Source organism: Meriones unguiculatus, chromosome 6 (genome assembly GCF_030254825.1).
Source record: "Meriones unguiculatus strain TT.TT164.6M chromosome 6, Bangor_MerUng_6.1, whole genome shotgun sequence".
NCBI lineage: Eukaryota > Metazoa > Chordata > Mammalia > Rodentia > Muridae > Meriones > Meriones unguiculatus.
This window is the reverse complement of record NC_083354.1, coordinates 31,467,003-31,489,228: the sequence shown is the minus strand read 5'-3', so window position 1 is coordinate 31,489,228 and position 22,226 is coordinate 31,467,003. Positions and strand designations below refer to the sequence as shown.

General features: G+C 59.7%; 2 protein-coding genes across 5 annotated transcripts; one reads left to right on the top strand and one right to left on the bottom strand.

The window, feature by feature from the left end:
• Window positions 1–7,571: 7,571 nt before the first annotated feature.
• Klhl40 (kelch like family member 40) lies at window positions 7,572–13,532 on the top strand. Of its 2 annotated transcripts, XR_009592270.1 has the most exons (7): window positions 7,572–8,862; window positions 9,643–9,803; window positions 10,027–10,134; window positions 10,435–10,620; window positions 11,875–12,021; window positions 12,584–12,752; window positions 13,394–13,532. XR_009592270.1 is itself a non-coding variant. In XM_021647435.2 (6 exons), the coding sequence occupies exons 1-6, from the start codon at window positions 7,726–7,728 to the stop codon at window positions 12,693–12,695; spliced, it is 1,851 nt and encodes a 616-aa protein (XP_021503110.1). In that variant the 5' UTR covers window positions 7,572–7,725; the 3' UTR covers window positions 12,696–13,241. The 2 variants fall into 2 exon arrangements, 1 of the variants encoding a protein (XP_021503110.1); XM_021647435.2 differs by lacking the exon at window positions 13,394–13,532 and having other exon boundaries at window positions 12,584–13,241.
• Window positions 13,080–21,160, bottom strand: Hhatl (hedgehog acyltransferase like). 3 transcript variants are annotated; one of them, XM_021647434.2, is made up of 12 exons: window positions 20,618–21,160; window positions 19,018–19,136; window positions 18,587–18,654; window positions 18,126–18,239; window positions 17,818–18,012; window positions 17,371–17,580; window positions 17,053–17,221; window positions 16,637–16,781; window positions 16,517–16,552; window positions 14,042–14,243; window positions 13,616–13,757; window positions 13,256–13,476 (listed from the first exon to the last, which is right to left on the bottom strand). In XM_021647434.2, exons 2-12 carry the CDS (start codon window positions 19,121–19,123, stop codon window positions 13,352–13,354), a joined length of 1,512 nt encoding a protein of 503 aa, XP_021503109.1. In that variant the 5' UTR covers window positions 19,124–19,136; window positions 20,618–21,160; the 3' UTR covers window positions 13,256–13,351. The 3 variants fall into 3 exon arrangements, 2 of the variants coding, with proteins under 2 accessions (XP_021503107.1, XP_021503109.1); XM_021647432.2 differs by having other exon boundaries at window positions 13,080–13,757; window positions 20,618–21,158; XR_009592269.1 differs by having other exon boundaries at window positions 13,616–14,243; window positions 20,618–21,157.
• Between the last annotated feature and the right edge of the window lie 1,066 nt (window positions 21,161–22,226).

The window sequence follows — 22,226 nt, the reverse complement described above, 5'->3', positions numbered from 1 at the left end:
ATTCCAGGTGACGGGACCCATGGGCTCTAGGGCCTCCGTGGGGCCCCTCTTTCTCCTTCATGGTTGGGATGGTATGAGTCCCATGGTACATCTGGGTCTTGGGTCAGACACACACAAGAGTCTGAAAGACCTGAATTTCTGGGGTCTGCTGAGGTGGTAACCCCCTGGAGGTACACTCGAGAATCTAGGGCCCCAGTCAGAGGCCCTCGCCCCTCTCATCCGAGGGCTCGGCCCTCTGTCGCTTTGGGACCTCAGGAGCTCTGAGAATCAAGGTTTTCACGTGTATTCCCTGCTGCTCATGTCTGCTTGGCAGAACTCGGGGCTCAGGGACACGGGTGCAAGATCTCTCAACTGTGGTCTGTCATCCTGCCTGAGGCAGGCCTGGAGGCCCGGGGTGGGAGGCCATGGTGGAGCAGTGGCCCGAGCAGATTCCTGTGGCTCTGCAGAAGACACAGGCTGTGCTCACATCCTCAGAAGCCAGGTGGGATACAACATGCCTGCAACACTTGGGAGGCAGAAGCAAGACGGCCAGGAGTTCAAAGCCACCTTTGGCTGCACAGTGAGTTCTAGGCCAGCTGGCCCTGTGGAGCTGGCACCCAGTCTCAAGCCTAAGGAAAGACAGCAAGGCTGTGACAGGAGGGCATGCCTCCAGAGGGTCTGTCATGTTCCTGTCTCCCACCTCCGTTCTCTGTCCTTCAGCCTGGCACTGTGTGCATAGAGGGCCCTGGGCTATAGGCTGTGGGGGGCAGTCAGCAATCAGCCAGTCTGGGACATTCCGATACACCCAGGTTTTTTGGACTGGGCCCAGGTTGCTCAGTGTCGCCTCTTGTCCTGAAGCCTGGCTGGGAAGGCCGGGGCCCATCTGTGCACGCTTGGTCCTAAGGCCTAGTAGGAGTCCCACTGTAGCTCAGCGGCCTTTCCACCCTTCCCTCATACTGGCGTGGCTTTTTAGCTGTGTTTGGTGTGAAGCTGCATCCCACTGCAGTGACAAGCCACCCCCATCTCAGTGACACAACCCCAGGCAGGGGTCTTTGGAAGAGGCCTTGCTGGCCCAGAAAGACAGACTGCTTTGATCTGTGGCACAGCCATGCTGACTTGTGTGTATATGTGTGTGTGCATGCGTGTGAACTTGTGAGTACCAACATGAATATGTAGAGGTCAGAGCAAGGTCAGTGTCAATTTTCACACTTTGGGGGTTGGGGCGGGTGTCTTGGCTTTCTGTTTCGTAGCTAACTGGCCTCTAAGCTTCATTCTTGTGTCTCTACCTCCTGTCTTCCCAGAGAGCTCCTGGGATCTCAGGTTTGTGTACCGTGCCCCGCTTCACACGTAGCCACTGATTCACCTCCCAAGCGAATTCATGTATGCACGTGTGTGAACACCCCCACTCATTCTCCCCCACGCTCCACTTTGCCTCCTCCCGCCCCACGCTGGGATTATACACCTGTGCCACCACACTGGCCCATATGTCCCACGGGAAATCCAACCCAAAGTCTTGTGCAAGCCAGACCAGCTGAGCTGTAGCTGTACCCTGAATACACCTGTTTCCCAGGGGGAGGGGTGTGTGGAGGTGGAGAAACCTTGAACCTCTCTTCTCACACTCTTGCCTTCCTGCAGGTTTGCTTTCGAAGCCCTGTGGCCAGACCCCAGCCCCAGCCCCCCCCTCCCCCTGGGGGCTTCTGGGTAAGACCAAAGTTCTCTGCAGGTCCCTGTGGCTGCAAGCAGCCTCCTGCCGTGCTAAGGACAAAAGGAGAAGTCACTACTCCTCTTCTGCCCCAGAGATGGGCACGTGTGGCCAGGACCAGGACTATTAAAATGTTAGAACCCGTGGGACATAGGAGAAGAGGGAGGGAGGGTGCGATTGGGAGGGGTTGGGAAGGGAGCTACAGCTGGGATTCAAAGTGAATAAACTGTATTTAATAATAATAACAAAAAAAGCCGAACCCGTCCAGCTAAAACAGAGGGCGACTGAACAAAGGACACAGGTCTTCACCACCAGAGCGTCCACCACAAGCGAACCCAGGCCTGTCGGAGAGAGGGGCGCAGGCTGCTCCTTCTTCTGTGGGGCGTGGACCTGCCGACACGTTCCTCCTGCTCTGGAGACCCCGCAAGCTCGCGCGTTTGCAGGCTTCTATGGGACAGAAGTTTGCTCCTGAGGCTTAGCCCTTTGTGTTCCTAGAGCTGAGGGCTCACCCCCGATCCAGCAGGGTCGATGCTCTCCTCACTCCCCAAAGCTCACAGACCCTGTCCACGGTGCCCAGCCACACTCATTTACTTTACTCTCTAAGAGTCAAATCCAGTCTCGGGACCCTCAGCACCTCCTCGCCATGTGCACGCGGCCTCTAGGTCCCGAGCCCAGGTAGCGCTGAGGGTCAGGCGCTGGATCGGAAGGAAGCAGGCCTTCAAGTGTAACAGCCGCTTTAGCTCAGGCTTTCCCAGCGGTTCAGCCGCTCTTGGAGGATCGTCAGTGAAACAGCTGTGCCCTTTATTTGGGGTGAACCGGGGCTGTGTGAACCTTGAGGAGTGGGAAGGGGTTTTCAGGGTGGGGGTATGTCCTTGGCTGGGGCTGAGCTGCAGCGGACGCTTATTTGCACGGAGAGAAATTCCAGGTGCAAGAGCGCGGGTCCCAGGACGATGTGCGCAGGCGCAGAACAGGGAGGGCGCGGTCCTCCTTCCCGCCAGTCTCCACTGAGGTTTCCCTGGCTTGGACACTCCACCTCACTCTAGCTCCATGCGGATTCCCCCGTGGCACAGTCCAGTTGCCCCCGCAGTGTATATGTTCAGTGATTTTGAAACACGTGTAGGAGCTGTGATTTTGTGTTCGTGTGTGTGTGTGTGTGTGTGTGTGTGTGTGTGTGTGACTGAATGCTGCTGCGTGTGTGTCGCAGTGTACCGGAGAAGCTCAGAGGTGTCAGACTTTTCTTCCCATTTTGTTTGGGACCGGTGCAGGCCAGGCTAGCTGGCCTTGGCCTCTGGAGAGCCTTCTGTTCCCACAGGCTACAGATTCTTCTGTTCTGCATGTGGGTTTCCAGGATCTGAGGTCTGAACACGGGTCATCCTGCGCGGCAGGAGATTCACCCAAGCTTTGAGTGTTTTAACCACGCCCGAGGGTACAGATGGTGCCCTCACACTCACGCTGGGAGCAGCCGGCCACCCCAGGTCTTCTCGACTTCCCAAAGACTTCCCAAACTGAAATGCTCCCTCGCTGGAGGGAATTCCACATTCTTTGTCCCCAGAGCCCCGGCTGCCACCTCTCCACGCACTCACTGCTCCTCCAGGGCCTCATGCAGATGGGGCACACCGTGTTTATTTCCGGGTCTTCAGGGCTCAGTTCCCTTCCATTTTTAAAAAGTTATTGTTTATATATTTATTACAGTTTATTCACTTCGTATCCCCGCTGCAGGCCCCTCCCTAGTCTCCTCCCACTCCCACCCACCCTCCCTCTTCTCCCCTTATGAACTTTCCCTAGTTCCCTGAAAGGGGAGGTCCTGCTCCCCTTCCATCGGACTCCAGTCTATCAGGTCTCATCAGGACTGGCTGCATTGTCTTCTTCTGTGGTCTGGTAAGGCTGCTCCCCCCTCAGGGGGAGGTGATCAGAGAGCAGGCCAATCAGTTCATGTCAGAGACAGTCCCTGTTCCCCTTACTAGGGAACCCACTTGGAGACTGAGCTGCCATGGGCTACATCTGTGCAGGGGTTCTAGGTTACCTCCATGTATGGGTCCTTGGTTGGAATATAGGTCTCTGCAGACCCTCTGGGCCCATCCCTTCCTTTTATAGAGTGAACAAAATTCCACTGTACATCTTTGAGATTTTCTTTACATTTTATTTATTGGGTGTTTGTATATCTGTGTGTGTGTGTGTGTGAGAGAGAGAGAGAGGAACTATACATGCTACAACACACAAGGAAGTCAGAACAGTTGGCCCGAGCCATTCTCAGGATGAATGTTAGGTCAGGGGCCAGCAGGAAGCACCTTTACCTATTGATCCCTCTCCTCACCTCTGGTTTGCTTATTTTCCATTTATTTATTCATTTGGGGGTGGGATCATGCCATCACACACATGAACAGGTCAGAAGACAATTTAAGGAAGTCGCTTCTCTCCTTCTGCTAGGGTTGAGGGATCAAATTTCGGTCATCAGGCCTAACGGCAGCACCCTGCCCCTCTGAGCCATGTTGCCAACCTCTAGTTCTGGGTAAAAAGTCAGATCCCTGGGGTTGTTTCCCAGGCAGATGGTTTCACTGGGCACAGAATCTGCGATTGGCAGGTTTTTTCAGCCTTAAAAAAAAAAAAGGTGCCACTTCCTGTGGCCACTGTAACTTGTGATGCGAAGGCACTATAGCTCACAGGGCTGCTCTTCCCCTTCACGGATCATGCATATGTGTTCTCTGTGTCTGCTTTCAAAGATTTTTATCCTTTTCAAAAATTTTTAACTGTTCTACTTTTTAGCATGAGTTTCTCTGCATATGTCCTGTTTACAGTTTGCTTAGCTTCTTCAATCTGTTGGTTTGGATCTTAATTTTTTTTTTTTACATTTTAATTGAAGTGTGTGTGTGTGTGTGTGTGTGTGTGTGTGTGTGTGTTCACGTGTATGAGGGATCCAGTTGTGGTTGCAGGGATCAAACTCTGTCATCAGACATCTTTGACCACTGACCCATCTTGCCTCTCCTGCTTTGTCTTAATTTTCAGTGTTTTCAGCTGTTGTTACCTAGGTTACCTTTGCCCTGGCTCGTCTTCCTCCTCCTCCTCTCTCTCTCTCTCTCTCTCTCTCTCTCTCTCTCTCTCTCTCTGGATTAGGACACGGTGCAGCTGCTAGCTGTTGCTCCCTGGGCCTGAGGCCCTTTGTAAGTACATATGTTCACTGTAACATCTCACTGTCATCTGGCAGGGGAGGGCTCTAGGCCTCTTCCTTGCGGTGATTTATCCTCTCACCTTCTTTGTTTACTTGAGACAGGGTTCTCTGTGTGGTCCTGACTGTCCTGGAACTCGCTCTGTAGACCAGGCTGGCCTTGCACTTGGAGATCCACCTGCCTCTGCCTCCCGAGGGCTAGGATTAAAGGCGCGTGCCACCATTCCCTGGATATTCTCTCACTTTCATCAAGGCCACACAGGAAGCTTTTTTCTTTGTTTGTGTACTTTTTCAGGTCTGTAATTCTCTCGTTTCTTCTGTATCACTTCTATTTCTTTTTAAGAGGATTTTTTGTTTTGTTTTGTTTTTTTGAGACCAGGATTCTCTATGTAGCCTTGGCTGTCCTGGACTCGCTTTGTAGACCAGGCTGGCCTCTAACTGAGAGAGTCACCTGCCTCTGCCTCCCAAGTGCTGGGATCACAGGCGTGTGTCACCATGCCTGTCGGGAAATTTAAGAGGATTTTTAATTGAAATATTTTGTGGTTGCTGCTTTCAAATCTTTTCCAAATAATTCTGGCACTTAATATTTAATATTCTTCTGGGCTTTGGTACCAGCTGATTCTTTCAGCATCCAAGTTGTGATATACTTAATTCTTGTTCTGATGTTCTCTCTCTCTCTCCCTCTAGGATCTTTTATTGTAATAACTGGTCATGTTGCTTAAGTCTGCTGCTCATGGTCTTTATTAAACAGTTTTTTTCCCAGCTCAAGGACAAGTCTCTGGTCTAAGCGCCCTCTGGCCCTGGTCTGCTTTTGTGCAGTCAGGTTGGAAGGACAGTGTAAGTGTCCGAGGCCGTGCAGGCCCTTTTGCCGCACTCCCAGCAGTGCTGCCTGAGGACAGGGGCTCCGCAGGCCAAGCTCTGCTGTGCTTCTGAGTGGGCCACCACCCTAGCCCCGAGTCAGGCCCAGGATGCAGCTCGGCACCTCGCTTGGCCGCTGGCTGTTGGTACCAGGGCCGATCCTCCCTCCTTCCCCCCCCGCCTCCCCCACCCACTGTCTCCACAGCACTCACCACTCTTCTCCTCCCTCCTTCTCCCCACCCCCCCCCCCCCGCATCTCCCCTCATCCACTCATCTCCACAGCACTCACCCTCGTCTCCACAGCACTCACCCTCACGGGCTCTACCCCACAGGTGCTCACGTGTGCTCTCCCCCACGACGCCCGCCCCAACAGCTGTAAGCTGTAACGGAGTGGTATTAACAAAGGGCTCAGCCAGCGCTAAACTGGATGCAGCAGCTCTGGATGGATGAACGAGCCACATTTAAATATTCCTCTGGGAAGCCTGGTAGGGAATGGGCACCACAGAATCTGTCAGAAACTCAAAATACGATATTAAGTCACCGGGTGGTTAAAAATTAAGTTTTAGTCAGCTCTTCTATTCAGGTCCCTGGAAAGTGAGGTTGTGATCACAAACAATTTTTTTCGCTTGGGGGGGTGTCCCCAAGTGGTCAGAGGTGGGCACATCTGCTCTGGCTCAGGCCTGTGGCAATGTTTCCTAGAAGCATCCACTGCCCAACTGGGATGGGCACCCTCCTGAGCTCGCCCTTGAAGCTGTGGAGGGGTGGATGGCCCACCTCTGGAGCCCGTCCAGGTGTGTGCCCGCAAGACTGAGTGACTGTCCTGCTCATGAGGGCCAGGCAGTGATGCTTCTGGAATCACAAAAGGGGACATGACTCAGTCCTCCCCGCCCCAGGGCTTTTCTCCTGTCCCCCACAAGCCCAAGGTTATAAACAAGTGACTCAGAGGCAGGGTTGGGGTGCTGTTACGCCTCCTACCAGTGTCCCAGGCTAAATTTAACCCGCAGCTGCAGCCTTTGGCACTTGGAGAATGCGTTAAGCTCTGAGGCTGAAACTGATGTGTGGCTTGGGGGTGGGGGCTAGAGAGAAGTCCAGAAACACTGAGGTTGGCTAGCCTCAGCCTCAAATCACAGACAGCTTCAGGGGCCCCAAAGCCAGGCAGGAACATAGTAAGCCTGAAGAGGACAAGGGGCACACAGGCGAAGTCCCCGAGTGAAGCAGACTCTGGGGAGTGCCACTATTTGAACAGCTCAGAATGTCGCTAGAATATTGGAGGTTTGAAGGTCTAAACTCCCGAAAGTAGCAGAATCCTAGAAAGCTAATTCCTGGCAGGCTTGAGGCCTCTGAGTGCTGCCTGAAGCAGGCTGCCCGGGGTCCCTTGTCAGAGGGCTTGGATTCTAGCTCCTCCCACTCGTTGGATGGGAGGGGAAACTGAGGCTCAGCAGAGAAACGCCTAGCACTGTTGACGTAAGGGGTTTGTTTAAGAAAAGGGAAGGTCTCTGGTCGAGGCCACAGAGGAAACCTCTTCCCATTTTGAGTGTCTCTGCACAGACAGGGCATGTTCACCAAGCAGGAAGCCTAAGCATAGTGTGACCAGGAGCGGTCACACGATGGAAGGGCCGTGAGGAAGGCTGTGCGCTCACAGGCCTGGAAGGCAGGGAAGAGCCCTGGAACAGGGACTTCCCACCCTGTGAACCTCAGCCTGGGGCCAGAGCCCCCTCCAGGGGCAGCGGCATTTTTGGGCCAAGGAATGCAGAGGCTTCCCTGGGTTCCCGTGGCAAAAAGGGGCACTTTCTAGTTCTGAGAAGGCCTGTGAGGGCCCCCGCGCTGAGTCAAGGCGGCTCAGGGAGTAGGCCTCTGCCCAGCTGTCCCCGTGCGTCATGCGGCGCCCGGCGGCTCCTCTTACAGGGTCTGGACACCCTCTATATATAGCCCGGAGCGGTCGGCGCGGTCAGCGCGCAGCCCCGCGGAGCGCAGCGGAGCGCAGAGCAGCCCCTGACACCCAGGAGTCCCGCGGAGCCTCGCCATGACGCTGGGCTTGGAGCAGGCGGAGGAGCAGCGCCTATACCAGCAGACGCTCCTGCAGGACGGCCTCAAGGACATGCTGGACCACGGCAAGTTCCTGGACTGCGTGGTGCGCGTGGGCGAGCGCGAGTTCCCGTGCCACCGCCTGGTGCTGGCGGCCTGCAGCCCGTACTTCCGCGCGCGCTTCCTGGCCGAGCCGGGCGGCGCCGGGGAGCTGCGCCTGGAGGAGGTGTCGGCCGACGTGGTGGCGCGGGTGCTGCACTACCTGTACACGTCGGAGATCGCGCTGGACGAGGCCAGCGTGCAGGACCTGTTCGCCGCGGCGCACCGCTTCCAGATCCCGTCCATCTTCACCATCTGCGTGTCGTTCCTGCAGAAGCGCCTGTGCCTGGCCAACTGCCTGGCGGTCTTCCGCCTGGGCCTCCTGCTGGACTGCGCGCGCCTGGCCGTGGCCGCGCGCGACTTCATCTGCGCGCGCTTCCCGCTCGTGGCGCGCGACGACGACTTCCTGGGGCTCTCGGCGGACGAGCTGATCGCCATCATCTCCAGCGACGGCCTCGACGTGGAGAAGGAGGAGACGGTGTTCGAGGCGGTGATGCGCTGGGCCGCCAGCGGCGACGCGGAGGCGCAGGCCGAGCGCCAGCGCGCGCTGCCCACCGTCTTCGAGAGCGTGCGCTGCCGCCTGCTGCCCCGCGCCTTCCTGGAGAGCCGCGTGGAGCGCCACCCGCTCGTGCGCGCCCAGCCCGAGCTGCTGCGCAAGGTGCAGATGGTGAAGGACGCGCACGAGGGCCGCCTCACTACGCTGCGCAAGAAGAAGAAGGAGAAGGGCGAGGAGGCGGCCAAGCAGGGCCCCGCGGACGCTGAGGCCGAGGCCGAGGAGGAACGGGTGCTGCCCGGGATTCTCAACGATACCCTGCGCTTCGGCATGTACCTGCAGGACCTCATCTTCATGATCAGTGACGAGGGGGCCGTGGCCTACGACCCGGCCGCCAACGAGTGCTACTGTGCCTCCCTGTCCACCCAGATCCCCAAGAACCACGTCAGCTTGGTGACCAAGGAGAACCAGATCTTCGTGGCCGGTGGCCTGTTCTACAACGAGGACAACAAGGAGGACCCCATGAGCGCTTACTTCCTGCAGGTGCCTGGCCGCCGGGGAGGGCGGAGCGAGGCTGGCTGGGGGTGCCAGGAGGCAACCTTGGGGCCTGGGCGGGGCCTGTGTCTACTTGGGGACTGTCATTGGGTCTAGGACCATTGCTTGGGCGCCACTTGCTTGAAGAGAGGAGTGACAGGACATTTCCAAAGAGCCGTGTAAGGCAGGTGTCTGTGTTTGGGGGTCCTTTGGCCCTGTGCAGCCATCATGGCAGCTGGGGCCCCCGGCCCTGCGCAGGGGTTGGGGGTCAGGGACAGCAGGGCAATCAAGAGCAGGGCCTTGGCAGAAGTGCCAGGGCAGATTCTCACCCAGAGAGCTCCCTGCCTTCTCCTTTCACTGTCCTGGGCAGGAATCTGAGGCTCAGGAGGGGCTGGGAGAGGAGAAAGCCAAGGGTGGGACTGCGGGACCTCAGACACGGGGAGAGCCACAGCCCCGGCCCGGGGTTTGAAGCCTTGTTAGCTGGGTGAAGTCTGGAGGGGCAGCTGAGCGCCAGGCTTGAGTCCCCAGGCCTCACAGTTGGCGAGGGCAGCTCCCCCGGGCCGGCTACCTTTGGACGTTTTTTCTCTCCGGGCCCTGTGCGTGGGACACTCATTGCTCTCCTGTGTGATGCAAACAGGCTGACTAGTCGCAAGCGCCCATCCACCCACGCGGTTCAGCTCCCAGGCCCGCAGCATGGGCCGCACAGGCGCAGAGGGCGGGGTGGGAAGCCTGGGCAGAGGGTCCGCTCCTCTCTGCTGGGCGGGGCTGACCCGCGCTGCCCGCCCACAGTTCGACCACCTGGACTCCGAGTGGCTTGGGATGCCACCACTGCCGTCACCTCGCTGCCTCTTCGGCCTGGGGGAGGCTCTCAACGCCATCTACGTGGTGGGCGGCCGCGAGCTCAAGGACAGCGAGGACAGCCTGGACTCGGTCCTGTGCTACGACAGGCCGTGAGTGGGGGCGGGGCCCCCGTGAGGACAGGCTGGTCTGGGGCGGGGCCCTGGGCGGGGCTAGGATCCGAGCGGCAGCCTGGAGGCCGTCTGGGCCACACACCCTCCGGGTGAGTAAATCCTCCAGCAGAGGGGCAGGTGCAAAGGCCCAAGAGCTGGGGGAGGCGGTCCAGGAAGGCGCGGAACCCGGCCTGCCGCAGCTGCAGCCCTCCTGTCCCTCCAGATCATTCAAATGGGGCGAGTCAGACCCCCTGCCCTACGCAGTCTATGGCCACGCAGTGCTTTCCTACATGGACCTGGTGTACGTCATAGGCGGCAAAGGCAAGGACAGGTGAGGCTGAGGCTGCTGGGGAGGAGCCTCTGCTGGGGGGGAGGGGGAGGAGCTTATGCAGGGGGCGAGGGGGAGGAGCCTCTGCACGGGGGGGCGAGGGGGAGGAGCCTATGCAGGGGGGCGAGGGGAGGAGCCTCTGCACGGGGGGGGGCGAGGGGAGGAGCCTCTGCACGGGGGGGGCGAAGGGGAGGAGCCTCTGCACGGGGGGGGCGAGGGGGAGGAGCCTCTGCTGGGGGGCAGGGGAGGGGAGGCGTGGGCGGCAGTTGTCCCAGCCTCTCTCTCCACTCGCCCACCCCACAGGAAATGTCTAAGCAAGATGTGTGTCTACGACCCCAAGAAGTTTGAGTGGAAGGAGCTGGCCCCCATGCAGACAGCCCGCTCCCTCTTCGGGGCCACCGTCCACGATGGCCGCATCTTCGTGGCTGCGGGGGTGACAGACACAGGGCTCACCAGCTCCGCAGAGGTGTACAGCATCGCAGACAACAAGTAGGCTTCTCGCCCGCCTCCCCCCCGCCCCGGCTGCGCACCCCGTGCCAGCCCCCCGCCCCGCTGAGGGTCAGAGGCCCCCATGCTGATCCGGGACACTGGCATAGAAGCAGTCCCCACAGAAGAGTCTGCAGAGGGCTCCCGGTGGGACCAGGGGGACAGGACGGCTGCCAGGCAGTTACTGGGTCTCACGAAGCAGTCAGTCAGGACAGAGAAGCTAGCTGGACACCCAGCAAACATGGCGGCCAGGGGAAGGCGGGGCTCCCCAGAGGAAAGACGGTGCTCCCAGGGGGGACCAGCGGGTGAAGGAGCCTGGGAAGGTTCTGGGATGGGAGAGGCGAGGGGTTAAGGCCAGCGAGATGTCTCCTCTGGGTTTAAGCTCCACAGCTCGCTGGCTGTCACGGGACAGAAGGTTCAGAATTTTCTCAGGCAGAGGGGTCTGGTTGCAGCTGTGACAGGGGTGACAGAGCTCTGAAGCTGCGGGCGTATTAGGGAAGGGCCGTGGAGGGCACTGGCACTCGGTTTCCCAGGAGTGGGCGGGCAGGGGAGCTGCAGTTCAGCCCACATTCTCTGGCATTTGGTGGGTTGGGTGCTGGCATTAGTGGTGGGTTGGGTCTTGCATGGGAAAAGTGAAATGATGCTTTTGAATAATCTTAAGAGACCAGGTGTTAAGAAAACCTTTGGAGTTAGGTGGCGAATTGAAGGTCCAGTCAGGAAATGAGGAGTCGAGGTAGCCGGGGGTGTGCTGGAGGAGCTCCTCATAGCAGAAAGCCAGGGAGTGAAGACAGCAGGAGAACCATCGGGATGTCTAGGGAGGGATGGAGAGTAGGCGAAGGAACACAGCCTGAGCTTGCGTCCGGCATGCTGGGGACTGGGTCATCTCACAGGTACACTGATACACACCTCCCAGGGCTCTCCATTCGCTGTGAGGTGGACGGATGGCGAGGTGATGCGGAAGGGCAGAGGAGGGGTCGGGAGATGGGGAGGGAACAAATCAAAGGGAAAGTGAGGAGCAGGGCTGGGATGATCAAAGTGATGTGGGTGCTTGAAGGTGAGTGGACAGGAAGTGTGGTGCTTGAAGGTGAGTGGACAGGAAGTGTGGTGCTTGAAGGCGAGTGGACAGGAAGTGTGGTGCTTGAAGGCGAGCAAACGGGAGCTAAGGCTGCAGCCTAGAAGCCAGATCCCCAAGGGTGACGGATGCCGGTGGGGACAGCGGCCAGGCTCACTGTGTTACTCACCTCTCCCTGTCCCCAGGTGGTCCTCCTTTGAGGCCTTCCCCCAGGAGCGCAGCTCCCTCAGCCTGCTCAGCCTGACGGGCACTCTCTATGCCCTGGGTGGCTTTGCCACTCTGGAGACGGAGTCTGGAGAACTGGTCCCCACGGAGCTCAGTGACATCTGGAGGTGAGCCCAGCCCTGAGGCTCTGAGGGGAGCTCTAAGGCAAAGCCACCAAATCCGTCTGCCCAGCCTCTCAGCGGCCCATGGCGACTCTGACGTGTGGTGGCTTGCCAGTGCGGGGCACCGGCAGGTCACAGGCAGGAGGCAGTTCTCAGCAGAGGGCACAGCCCCCACAGGCTGCCCTCCCATCTTCTGGGGTACTGTGTCTAGAACAGTGAGGCTGGGAGTGGGAAGTGGCTGGACCTGGGCTCCAAGAGCGATTTTTTTCCACACACTCTTTCCTGGTGTGTCAGACCCTCTCGAAGTCACAGGAGGAGAGAACTGAGCTGGGGCTGAACTCTTTTCAGAGGGTGTGACCTTTGGGACCTGGGAGGGGGCTGCTGGAGACTGTGGGTGTCTTTCCTTAGGGTAGCCGCTGTGGGGATCCCACTTCTCAGCACATGAAAATTGTTTAGAAACAGACGTGCTTGGAGGTGGCCGAGGACACTGGCCACCCCCTTGTGGGGTCAGCGCCCAGCCTCGGGTGATGAAGTTCCCATCCTCATCCCCTTCTTCCCTTCTCCTCAGATTCAACGAGGATGAGAAGAAGTGGGAGGGCGTCCTCCGGGAGATCGCCTATGCGGCTGGTGCCACCTTCCTGCCTGTGCGCCTCAATGTGCTTCGCCTGACCAAGATGTGACCTGCAACGGGCCCTGAGGCGCCTTCCCATCCTGCGGCCTCACGGAAAAGCCTCCCGGTACTGAGAGAGGAGCTGGGCAGAGACCGGTGCCCTTCTCATTCCCAGAGTGAGCCAGAGAGGGCTCAGCCAGGGGTGTGACATTGCTACCTGGCTGTTGTCCCTGTTGGTTGCCATGTCTCAAGGACTGTGACGCTGTCGGCCGGCATCCCAGGTTGTGTCCTGGCCCTGTCCGGGCAGTCTGTGTAAAGTCCCCTAGGGACTCAGTGTCCATGCCAGTCGGAGGGGAGTGTCCGCTGATGGCACCTTCTAGCGCTAACCCAGAGTCCCCTCGGAAAGCTGGGGAACAGTAAACTGCTGTGCGAATGTCTAGCCCAGACTCTGGACTCAGCCACCATGAAGAGCCAGTGTCCAGAGGGCTGGAGAGCATAGCAGGGCCGGGCTCTCATGGTGGGTGTTCCTGCGCTCACAGGGCACCCCACAATGCCCTGTATGTGACCCTTCCCCCAAAGCCTGGAACTGCCAGCTCCCTGCCCGCAGCAGACAAGAAGCCAGGAGACCGCTGTGGTAGAAAACTCTTTTATTGTATTGGTCAGGCTCCATGGCCTGGGCCTGGGGCCCAGAAGCAGCTGAGCAGAGCCCAGCCCCCATCCCCAGCCCTACTCCAGCTTCTCTTTGTCCTTCCTCTGCTCTTCCTCCAGCGCCAGGGTTCTCTCCCGCTCCTTCACCAGCTGGACACCACAGTAGGTGACAAACCAGATGGCCAGCGTGGTCTGGGGGAAGCCTGTTGGAGAAGCCATGATGCCCGAAGCATCCTGCCCCTGCTGAATCCCCAGGTGCTTGTGTGTTGTGTGTTGTGTACATGGGAGGTCCCTGCCCCTGTGTGGTTGGGTGCATGCTGCAGCCTCTCGCCCATCCCTTACCTGTGAGTATCAGGCGTCGGGCCACCAGCTCTGTGAACTCAAGGCTGTTCAGGCTCACGAGATTGTACATGACGATGGCCCAGAAGTTTACAGCCCCGAAGAGGGCCCGGACCCTCCGAGACATCTGCTCCGATAGCCGGGCCTGCCATCCGAGAATGTGCGGACAAGGGGCCAGGAAAGAAGGCCATGCTCAGTCAGTGTCAGGCCCAGAGGGACGATGAGAGCTGTGCAAGATAGCCAGGCCCTGCCACCCAGAGGCTGGGGAGAGCCCACCATGCGAAGCCCTGCCCTGGCAAACACAGGGGCGAAGGGAGAAGGTTCTGGACCAGGAACCCAGTGTTCCTGGATGACTCCAGAAGGCACAGGGCCGCCACCTCCTGTTCCCGACTGATCCCAGCCAGTCACAGCCCGGAACCTGCTGCCCACCTCCATCTGTGCCAGCGGCCAGTGCTCCGCCAGCTTCTGCACCCACAGCTCAAAGTTGAGGCCGAAGCAGTTGAGAACAGACCACAGGTACACAATGTCGCAAGGCCCGAGCCACAGGGTGGTGACCACGAACGTGGCCACGGAGGCGGCCAGCTCCGGGATCACGGCCGAATGGTCCCCACCAATGTGGTCATACACATACCTGCAGGAAGGATGGGAGAAGGGCCCACAGGGTGTGGGAAGACAGGACACCTGGCAGGGTGGCCCCACCTGTGCCCAGACCCTGGAGGGGTGCGCTGGGACTGTCACTCCTGCAGCTGGATTTGCCTGGATCACACCATCCCCAGCACCTGAGCCCCAGATCCTGTCAGCTCTGCTGGGTCTGGCGCCTGCTCTCCCCCTGCACCTCTGCTCTATTTCCTCTTGCTGCTCAGCAGCCTCGTAGGCCTGGTTTTGCCTTTGGCCTCCACTCCATTCTCCACAGATGCTGCAAGTGTGCAGCTCACGGGGCTGGAGGGACATCTCAGCAGTTAGGAGTGTGTGCTGCTCTCACAGAGGCCCTGGGCTGCTTTCCCAGCATCCACATCTGGGATTCACAACTACCTGGAACTTCAGCTTCAGCACACCCAGCGCCCTCTTCTGGCCTCCACAGGCACTTGCAGGCATGTGGTGCACACACACACACATATACATAAGTGAATTATTCCTGATTCACAATAAATTAAGCTTTTTATGGTGTGAAGGTTCTATGCCGCGTGTCCACCTCCTGCCCCGACCTCACCACCCATGTGCTGTGCCTGCCACACTGGCCCTTCGGGTGTTCAGAGACAATTGGCTCACACCTCAGAGTGTACACTTTCCTGTTCCTTACCCAAGCCTGAGTGCAAACAGGTCTTCTCAGACTCCAACCTAAAGAAGCTGCCCCAGCCAGTGACACCATTTCCTTCCCACACTTTCTACTCTCTAGATGTGTGTGTGTGAGTGAGAGAGAGAGTCACCTGCTTATGGCCCGCTCCATGGGTTCAGGGTCCCTGCCTTATGCATCTGGAGTGCCTGCTGCACAGTGCCTGTCTCCCTACCACACACACCCTGACACACACCCCATCTATCACACAGTAGGCGCCCAATAAACACCAACCTCTCACTTCCTGACCTCATTCCCAAGGCTTTCTTCCCCACCTTGCCTCACCCACACCCCTGAAAGCCTCACCTTACACACACCCCTGGAAGCCTCACCTCACCCTCTGAATTCCTGCTCTGCTGTGAACCTTCCTCTGCTCGGGCCCGCTGGCCTCATGGCTCTCGGATCTCTACGCCCCCACAACTGGCTCACAGCCGCCACCATCATTACACACTTGCTGCTTCCTGCTCGCCCACCTGGGAGACTGGTCACTCCCCACAGCTGACGTGGGATGTTTCCCTCCTCAGGTTCCTAAATGCCTCCCCCCGACCCCGTCCCGCCCGGGCTGTCTCCACTCAGCTGCATCATCCTGCTTGGACATGGCGACTGCACCCCTGGCCTGCAAGGGCCTGCAGGGGGGATGTATGCCCAGACCCCGCATCTCTCGGCAGCACTCTTGCCGACTTAAGCCTCAGGGACTAACCTGACCATCCTGCTCTTTCCCCACCCTCCTCCACCCCTCTTTTCAAGGCTGGCCTCTGCCCTCAGGGACTGGGCTCACTGTCACCCAGCTGCCCCACATCACCTCAGTGTCCCAGTGTGTCCCACTTCCCTGGAAGCGGCTCCTCTGGTTTCCCACGCAGGCGCAAGGCGCCCTGACCCCCTGCACACCCCCAGCAGTCCCTAGCTCCGCCCCCTGCCCTGCCGCTGCAGAAGAAATGGAGGCCTCGCGCTGCCGGCACTAGCTCGCCTTGGCTGTGGCAGCGCCCACTTGGGAGCCGCCACGCTTGCACGCTCTTTGGCTCCTGGGCTTCATATGGCCATGCGCCCCGTCCTGCTGACCACTCTCTTCATGTCATCCTGCAGTATCTTCTTCAGGTCCTGACAGTCCTTGTGGCCCTATCTTGTGGCCTCGCTTCACTCTCCCTCCCCGGCTCTCTGGGGCCTATCCGGGAGATCCCTTCTCCTTACCCACAATGCTCACTGATGGAGGACCGCCAGTCCCCCAGGCTTCCCCTGACTCCAGAGTCTCCACGAGGATATCTCCTGAGTGTCTACAACACACCCGCCCAATGTCAACTAGACGTTTCTGTGTGAGAATGTCCTGTCCAGCTTCCTGAGTGGCAGGCGGGAATCTGGGTACCACTATACTCCCTGGACACTCCCCACACACACACTAAACGTGGCCTTCTGCCACGCTGCCAGCTGTGTCTCGGCTTCCACCATGCCTGAGGCTTCCCAAGGTCTGAGGCTCTGTCTGCCATCCAGCAGCTGCCACAGCCAGTCCCTGAAACCATCACGGGCCCGGCCAGGAGCGCCCAGCCGGAAGGCTGGTACCATTCTCACCAACTCACTTGCAAAGCCAGTCATTGATGCCACGGTCGAAGTGCCTGTGGGGAGAGCACAGGAGCGTGAGCCTGCCAGGCGGAGCGCCTTTGGGCACGGGGCCAGCGGCGGGCCACGCCCCCACTCACGTTTCCCCGAAGACGTAGAGGGCGGTGATACACTTCGGAGGCTGAGGCGGGTCCAGGTGGTCCAGCCGCGCCACGGTGTTGACGACCCCGAAGAGCACGGCTGCCTTCACCCAGTCATACACCAGGTTTGAGTAGGCCAGGCCAGCTGCGGACCCGTGACGTCACTGCCGTGCCCGTGGACAGGCCTCACCTCCCCTGTGTCCCGCTCCCTGTCCACGGAGACCCCGTGCCCCCTAGAAGCGTATGCCCAGGCCCCGGTGACCCACGAAGACCAGACACCGGGCAAGTGGCGCCCGCAGTTTGGGGGACTGCGGGCTTCACGAGATGAAACAAACGTGAGGCCTACGCGTCTCAGAGGACCAGGCCACGCCCCGCAGCGCTCTGGAGGCAGCCTCCCTCCCGCTGTGGGCACCCACCGAGAGCACTGTCGGGGAGGCGGCTGGCAAACTTGAGGTCACTGGGGATGGTGAGGATGTAGAAGAAGTGGAAGAAGATGTCCACCGCCACCACGGCCACCGCGCTGAGCCCCGCCTGCGCCTGGATGCGCCACAGCTCGCCCTGGGGCCGCACGGGGTCCTGGCTCACCTGGAGGGGCAGAGCCCTACCTGAGCCGGGGAGAGGAGACGGCGCCTCCTGAGGCTCCCGAGGATGGGGTGCCCGGGGGGGAGGGGGCTGAGGCAGGAGCCCTGGTCCAGAAAAGGAGCCGCCGCTCTGAGGCCGAGGGGTCCCCTCACCTGAGCGTGAAAGCGGTCGAAGGTCATGATGGGCCCGAAGAAGAAGAAGGGCAGGTAGAAATTGTACTTGAGCAGGTCGGCCAGGGAGTAGCGGCGCTCAGGGCGGGCGCAGCTCTCCAGCGCGAAGCTGGTGCATCGCAGCACCGTGAAGCCGCTGCCCCCCTGGAACAGCACGTCTTGAAGCTCAAAGGTGCCCGTGACCAGCCCGCTCTGCAAGGAGACAGCAAGGCCTGGCTCACTGGCCGGCCCAAGCTTCCGGGGAGCTCCCCTTCCCCGCTCCCTGTAAGCGCTAGCTCAGCCACGTGACAAAGCAAGGCACAAGCCGAGGAGCAAGAGGCCACCTTACTCAAAGGCCTGAAGACGGGTGGGAAAGCCAAGGAGGTTCTGGGAATGCTCAGGAGACCAGGCCTTTGGGGTCTCACCCCCATCCCCTCCACTCCTGTGTACCTGCCAAGAAATGAGGGGGTCCATCTTGAAGGAGGCCAGGCTGGCCAGACCAAGGGCAAGGCACAGCCAGGGCTGGCCCAGGAGTGAAGCCACATAGAGGCCCACGCAGTGGCCAAGCAGCAGCAGCAGGTACCACGGGCCCATTGTCCCCGCCACAGCCAGGACTCCGTACACAGCATACATCCAGGAGCGGAGCTGTGGACATGAGCAGCCTCGGTTAGGCTCCCTGCACCCCAGGGTGGATTTCCCACAGCACCGGGCCACAAGGAACGGGCAGGAGAAGGCCGAGAGCCCTGGGCCCAGCTCACCTGGGGAGCCACCATGGTGCAGAGTTTGGCAAACAGCACGTGTCCCGAGAGGGCAAAGACAATGACGTTCCGGAAGTTGGTGAACCACATCACCCACTCGAAGTCAGCCACGTCCTGGACAGCCCGCACAGGAGGGCGCGAGGCAGGTTGGGGGGAGTGGAGAGTGGGCAGCCAGTCAGAGACCCTGGCCCTGTTCTGAGAACAGTGGCCGAGGTGGCAGCCATTGCTCTGAGGGTTGGGTGAGGGGCCTAAGGGCAGGCCTGCTCCTCAGAACTGCCTCATCTCGGCTTGTTGCTGCTATTCTTCCTAAGGGACCCATTTTTTAAATGAGCCAGAAGGTCCTGACGTTCAAGGCAGAGTCCTTGCCACAGGCACAAAGCAAGTGCAGGGGCAGAGAGTGGGGGAGGAGGTGGGGCGGCATGTGACAGGGGTCAGGGTCCTGAGACGTGAGGGAAGCCTACCATCTTCCGGCCCAGGTACTCCCAGCCAGGCCGCATAGACTCCCGGAAGGCCTTCCTGTGGGCCCCATCTGTGAACAGAGTGTGCCCTTTGAGTAGAGGCTGTTCTATGCCTTCCTGGGGCCACCCACCCTGAGGCCGGGGAAGGACCCTGAGCTGCAGGTCTCGGAGAACAGTGGGGAGGGGTGTAAGGCTTGTTCTGAGTCTACAGCTTTCTGGGTCTAAGACTGGGTTCAGGTCTGGTGCTCTTTTTATTCTCTCTCTTCTATTCTCTCTCTCTCTCTTGTCCTCTGTGTGTCTGTAAAATGGTGTTTGGGACTGTGCCCAGACCCAGGGTCTAGAGAATTCTTGGGGTCTACAGCCTCCAGGTTTCTGGCGCTGCTGGTCAAAACTGTGAGGCCTCCTGGGCCCCTGTCCCAGGGCCCAGCGGTTACCTTGGGACGCCTCCAGGAGCCCACGGCCAGCGTAAGCCAGGGCCCCGCTCAGCACCAGGGAGTAGAGGCCAAGCTCAGTCGCGGGCAGCGCTGTCTTGATGCCCATGGCCTGGACAGGGCTGTGGGAGAAGCAAGGGTGAGGGCCCCAGGTGCCAGCCCTGCCAGCCTCACTGGACCCTCCTTAGTGCTGCGGCCGTCTGAGGAGACTTGGATCCTGTCAGTGTCTCTTCCCACGCAAGCATCTCCTTCCTTCCTCTGCAGCTGCCGATCTCGCTTCCTTTGAAGGGTCTCCAAAGTCCAGACCTCATGAAGCCCACCATCCTCCTCACCTCTGTGATGGACTCGGCCCAGCCCTGGGGTCTTTCCCACAGGGGACACTCTCTGGCCCACCAGTCAGCTTTCCCGCCTCTCTGAGCCAGAGCAAAGCCCTGCCAGCAAGGTCCCTTCCTCCCTGTGACCTCCGTTAGCACCAAGCCCCAGCCTCACTCAGCTCTGGGCTCTGCCGGACCCCAGTCCTCCACCCAGCCGTGAGCCTGTCTTATCAGGCCCCTGCCTGTGTTCACCCACTGTCCCCCGTGACTCGCTGTGCTGTCAAGCTTTTGCTGCTGGCCAGAGGCTGTGCTCTTTGAGGCCAGGCAGGAACAGGGAGGGCTCTGGCTGCTGTCCAAGGTGCTGACCGGCCTCAGGCCCAGGGTGAGGCTGGTCACTCCCTCTGGCTACCCTGCTGGGCCATCAAGGGGTCTGGGCTGGTCCATCGGCCCTCCCACCTTCTCCAGCCAGGCCTCCAGCCTTCTTGTGGCTGCCGAGGAACAGACCTGTGACTGAGTGAAAAAGGAACTCTGTGCCCTTTTTGAGATGGGCAGGGACACCCATCTCCCCCAACCCAAGCTCTTCCAAATCGCTGATGTCCTCTCCAACTCTGCAGCCGGGCATGCAGTCCCCTGCTTGTCACACAGATAGAGGGGTGCAGGCCAGAAAAGAGCAGGGACCCAGTGAAGGGACCCAGTGAGCTTCTCCACCAGGAAGCTTCTCCACCAGGGAGCTTCTACACCCAGGGAGCTTCTCCACCAGGGAGCTTCTACACCAGGGAGCTTCTGTAAAGGGCAGGTGTTCTTGGTGAGCCCTGGCTCAGACCAGACTGCTGCTGGCTGGGCTTGCTGCAAGCCCTGGCCGTCCTGGCCAGCCTCTACACCCTGGCTTGAGGGCTGAAGACACCTCTTCATCAGTAGGGTGGGGGAGGGAAGCAAAGGATCAGGTTAGTGGAGCAGGAGAGTGAAACCGGAGAGGATGGAGAGAGCACAAAATAGCTGTGTCAGCTGCCTCCCACTCGCTACTTTCCAATTTTAGCTCCCCATGGCCGGTGGGGAGCGTCCCCAGTGAGGCCTCAGCAGGCGGCTGGCCCCCAGCCTGTGGCTCCTCCTGATGGACCCCAGTCCCGTGCTGACCACGGACCCAGCGGTGGCCTCTGCCCAGCACCACTTGACTCGGGTGCCCCTGGAGTGAGTCCCACCTTGGGCTCCCGGCCTTCGATGAGGGCCCTGAGGTGGGACCCACAGGCTTCAAGGGCTCCGGAAGGGCTGCACACCCAGCTCGCACTGACCTTGAAGAGGCTTCGTGGGACCCTGGCACACTGCCCACCCCAGGCTCCGGGGTCCGGCGTCCGACCGTGAGTCTGTCCGGCTGGCTGAGTTGTGGGGCCAGGTGGGGTGTGTCCGGCTCTGGGGTCCCCACCCCCTGGAGGCTAGAGCAGTGAGTGGTGACAGCAGAAGGGGGAGGGGGAGGAGGAGGTGGCCTTCCTGGAGCGGAGCAGGCCGTTTGTGGAGCACAGCCGAGTGCTGCAGTACTGATGGCCACAGGGAGCTGCAGGGAGTGGCAGGGAGGATGTGGGGTGACGGGAGACAGGCTCGGACAGCGGCACCTGGGCCTCACTTCACCTCCTCTCCTCAGCCCTGGAAAGTCTGTGCTTCCTTTGTGCTCTGTGCCAGTATCTCTTCTTTCGGGAAGCCCTCCAGGCAGTCTCTATAGTCAGCCCTACCCCCACTGCTGGGGCAACCTTGCACATCTGGGCCCTTTGAACTCCAGCCACCACCTTCACCAGTGTCCCCTCAAGGGCGCCCGATGCAGGGCCCATCTAGTACCCACTCTGTGTCTTCATCCTGACAAAGAGCCTGGGCTAGACAGGTGTTGGTGCTGAGGGGAGGGTGGGCTTCTCTGGTAGAACCGGAGCCGGCAAGGACCATGGTGCTGAGGGCTCCAGTCTCCCAGCCTTGTCCCCACACGGAGCTGTCTGGGTGGAAGGGTGCCGTCAGGGTCGCCTGGAATGGATGGTGTCCTTCTAATGGCAGGCAAGACACTCTAATGTAGCATCCCTAAGCAACTGAAGCCCCGGCTGGGCAGGGTCCTGGGAGACTCTGCTCGAGTCTATCCCCACAGCCGGGAAAGCTGGGTATGTGGCTCTCATCTTCCTGGGCTGCTCTCCTGCACAAGGGCTTGCGGAAGGGTCCTGGGAGCTTTGTGGCTGTCGCTGTCCCGTCTAAGCTCAACTGAGGATGAACGGGGAGGAAGGTGTCTCTCCACCTAGCGGGCCCTGTACAGCTCTGAGAGGTTAGGCCGAGAGCTTCCCTCCCAGGAAGGCAGACATGTGGGCCCAGGGGACACTCGCCTCTGGCCCTAAACAGAGTGTCTGGCGAGGGGCGGAAGTGGAGTTGCTGCCTGGGGATGTGCTGGGGTCCTGAAGCCAGAGGCAGCTAGTGGAGAGGAGGAGGAGGCCGAGCCAGGTTCTGCCTTTTGGGGCAGGTGCCGGTTATCAGGGAGAGTAAATAATGATGGCCAGGATGAGAGGCCCCCACAGTCCACAAGGACTGCCTCCAGCTGGTAAAAAGAAAACGGAGGCAGAAGTGTGTGTCAGTCAGCTCCGGAAGCTTCTGGAGGTCTGCAGCAGAGTGAGAACTCAGTCCATCCTGACAGCGGGTGAGACATTTCACCCTTCAGGGCAGCGCCTCATGACTAAGAAGATAAACAATCAGCCAGTCCCACAAGTCCTGCTCCCCTATTTATGCAAACAAGGACTTCTGAGGCACCCTCAAAAGCTCTAAGCTACCTGGCAGAGACACTCTCCAACCTGCCAGCCTCCTGCAGGCCGGGCGGTGAGTGTGCTCCAGGCCTCTGCAGACCATGAGTGAGTGTGCCCCAGGGTCCTGCAGGCTGAG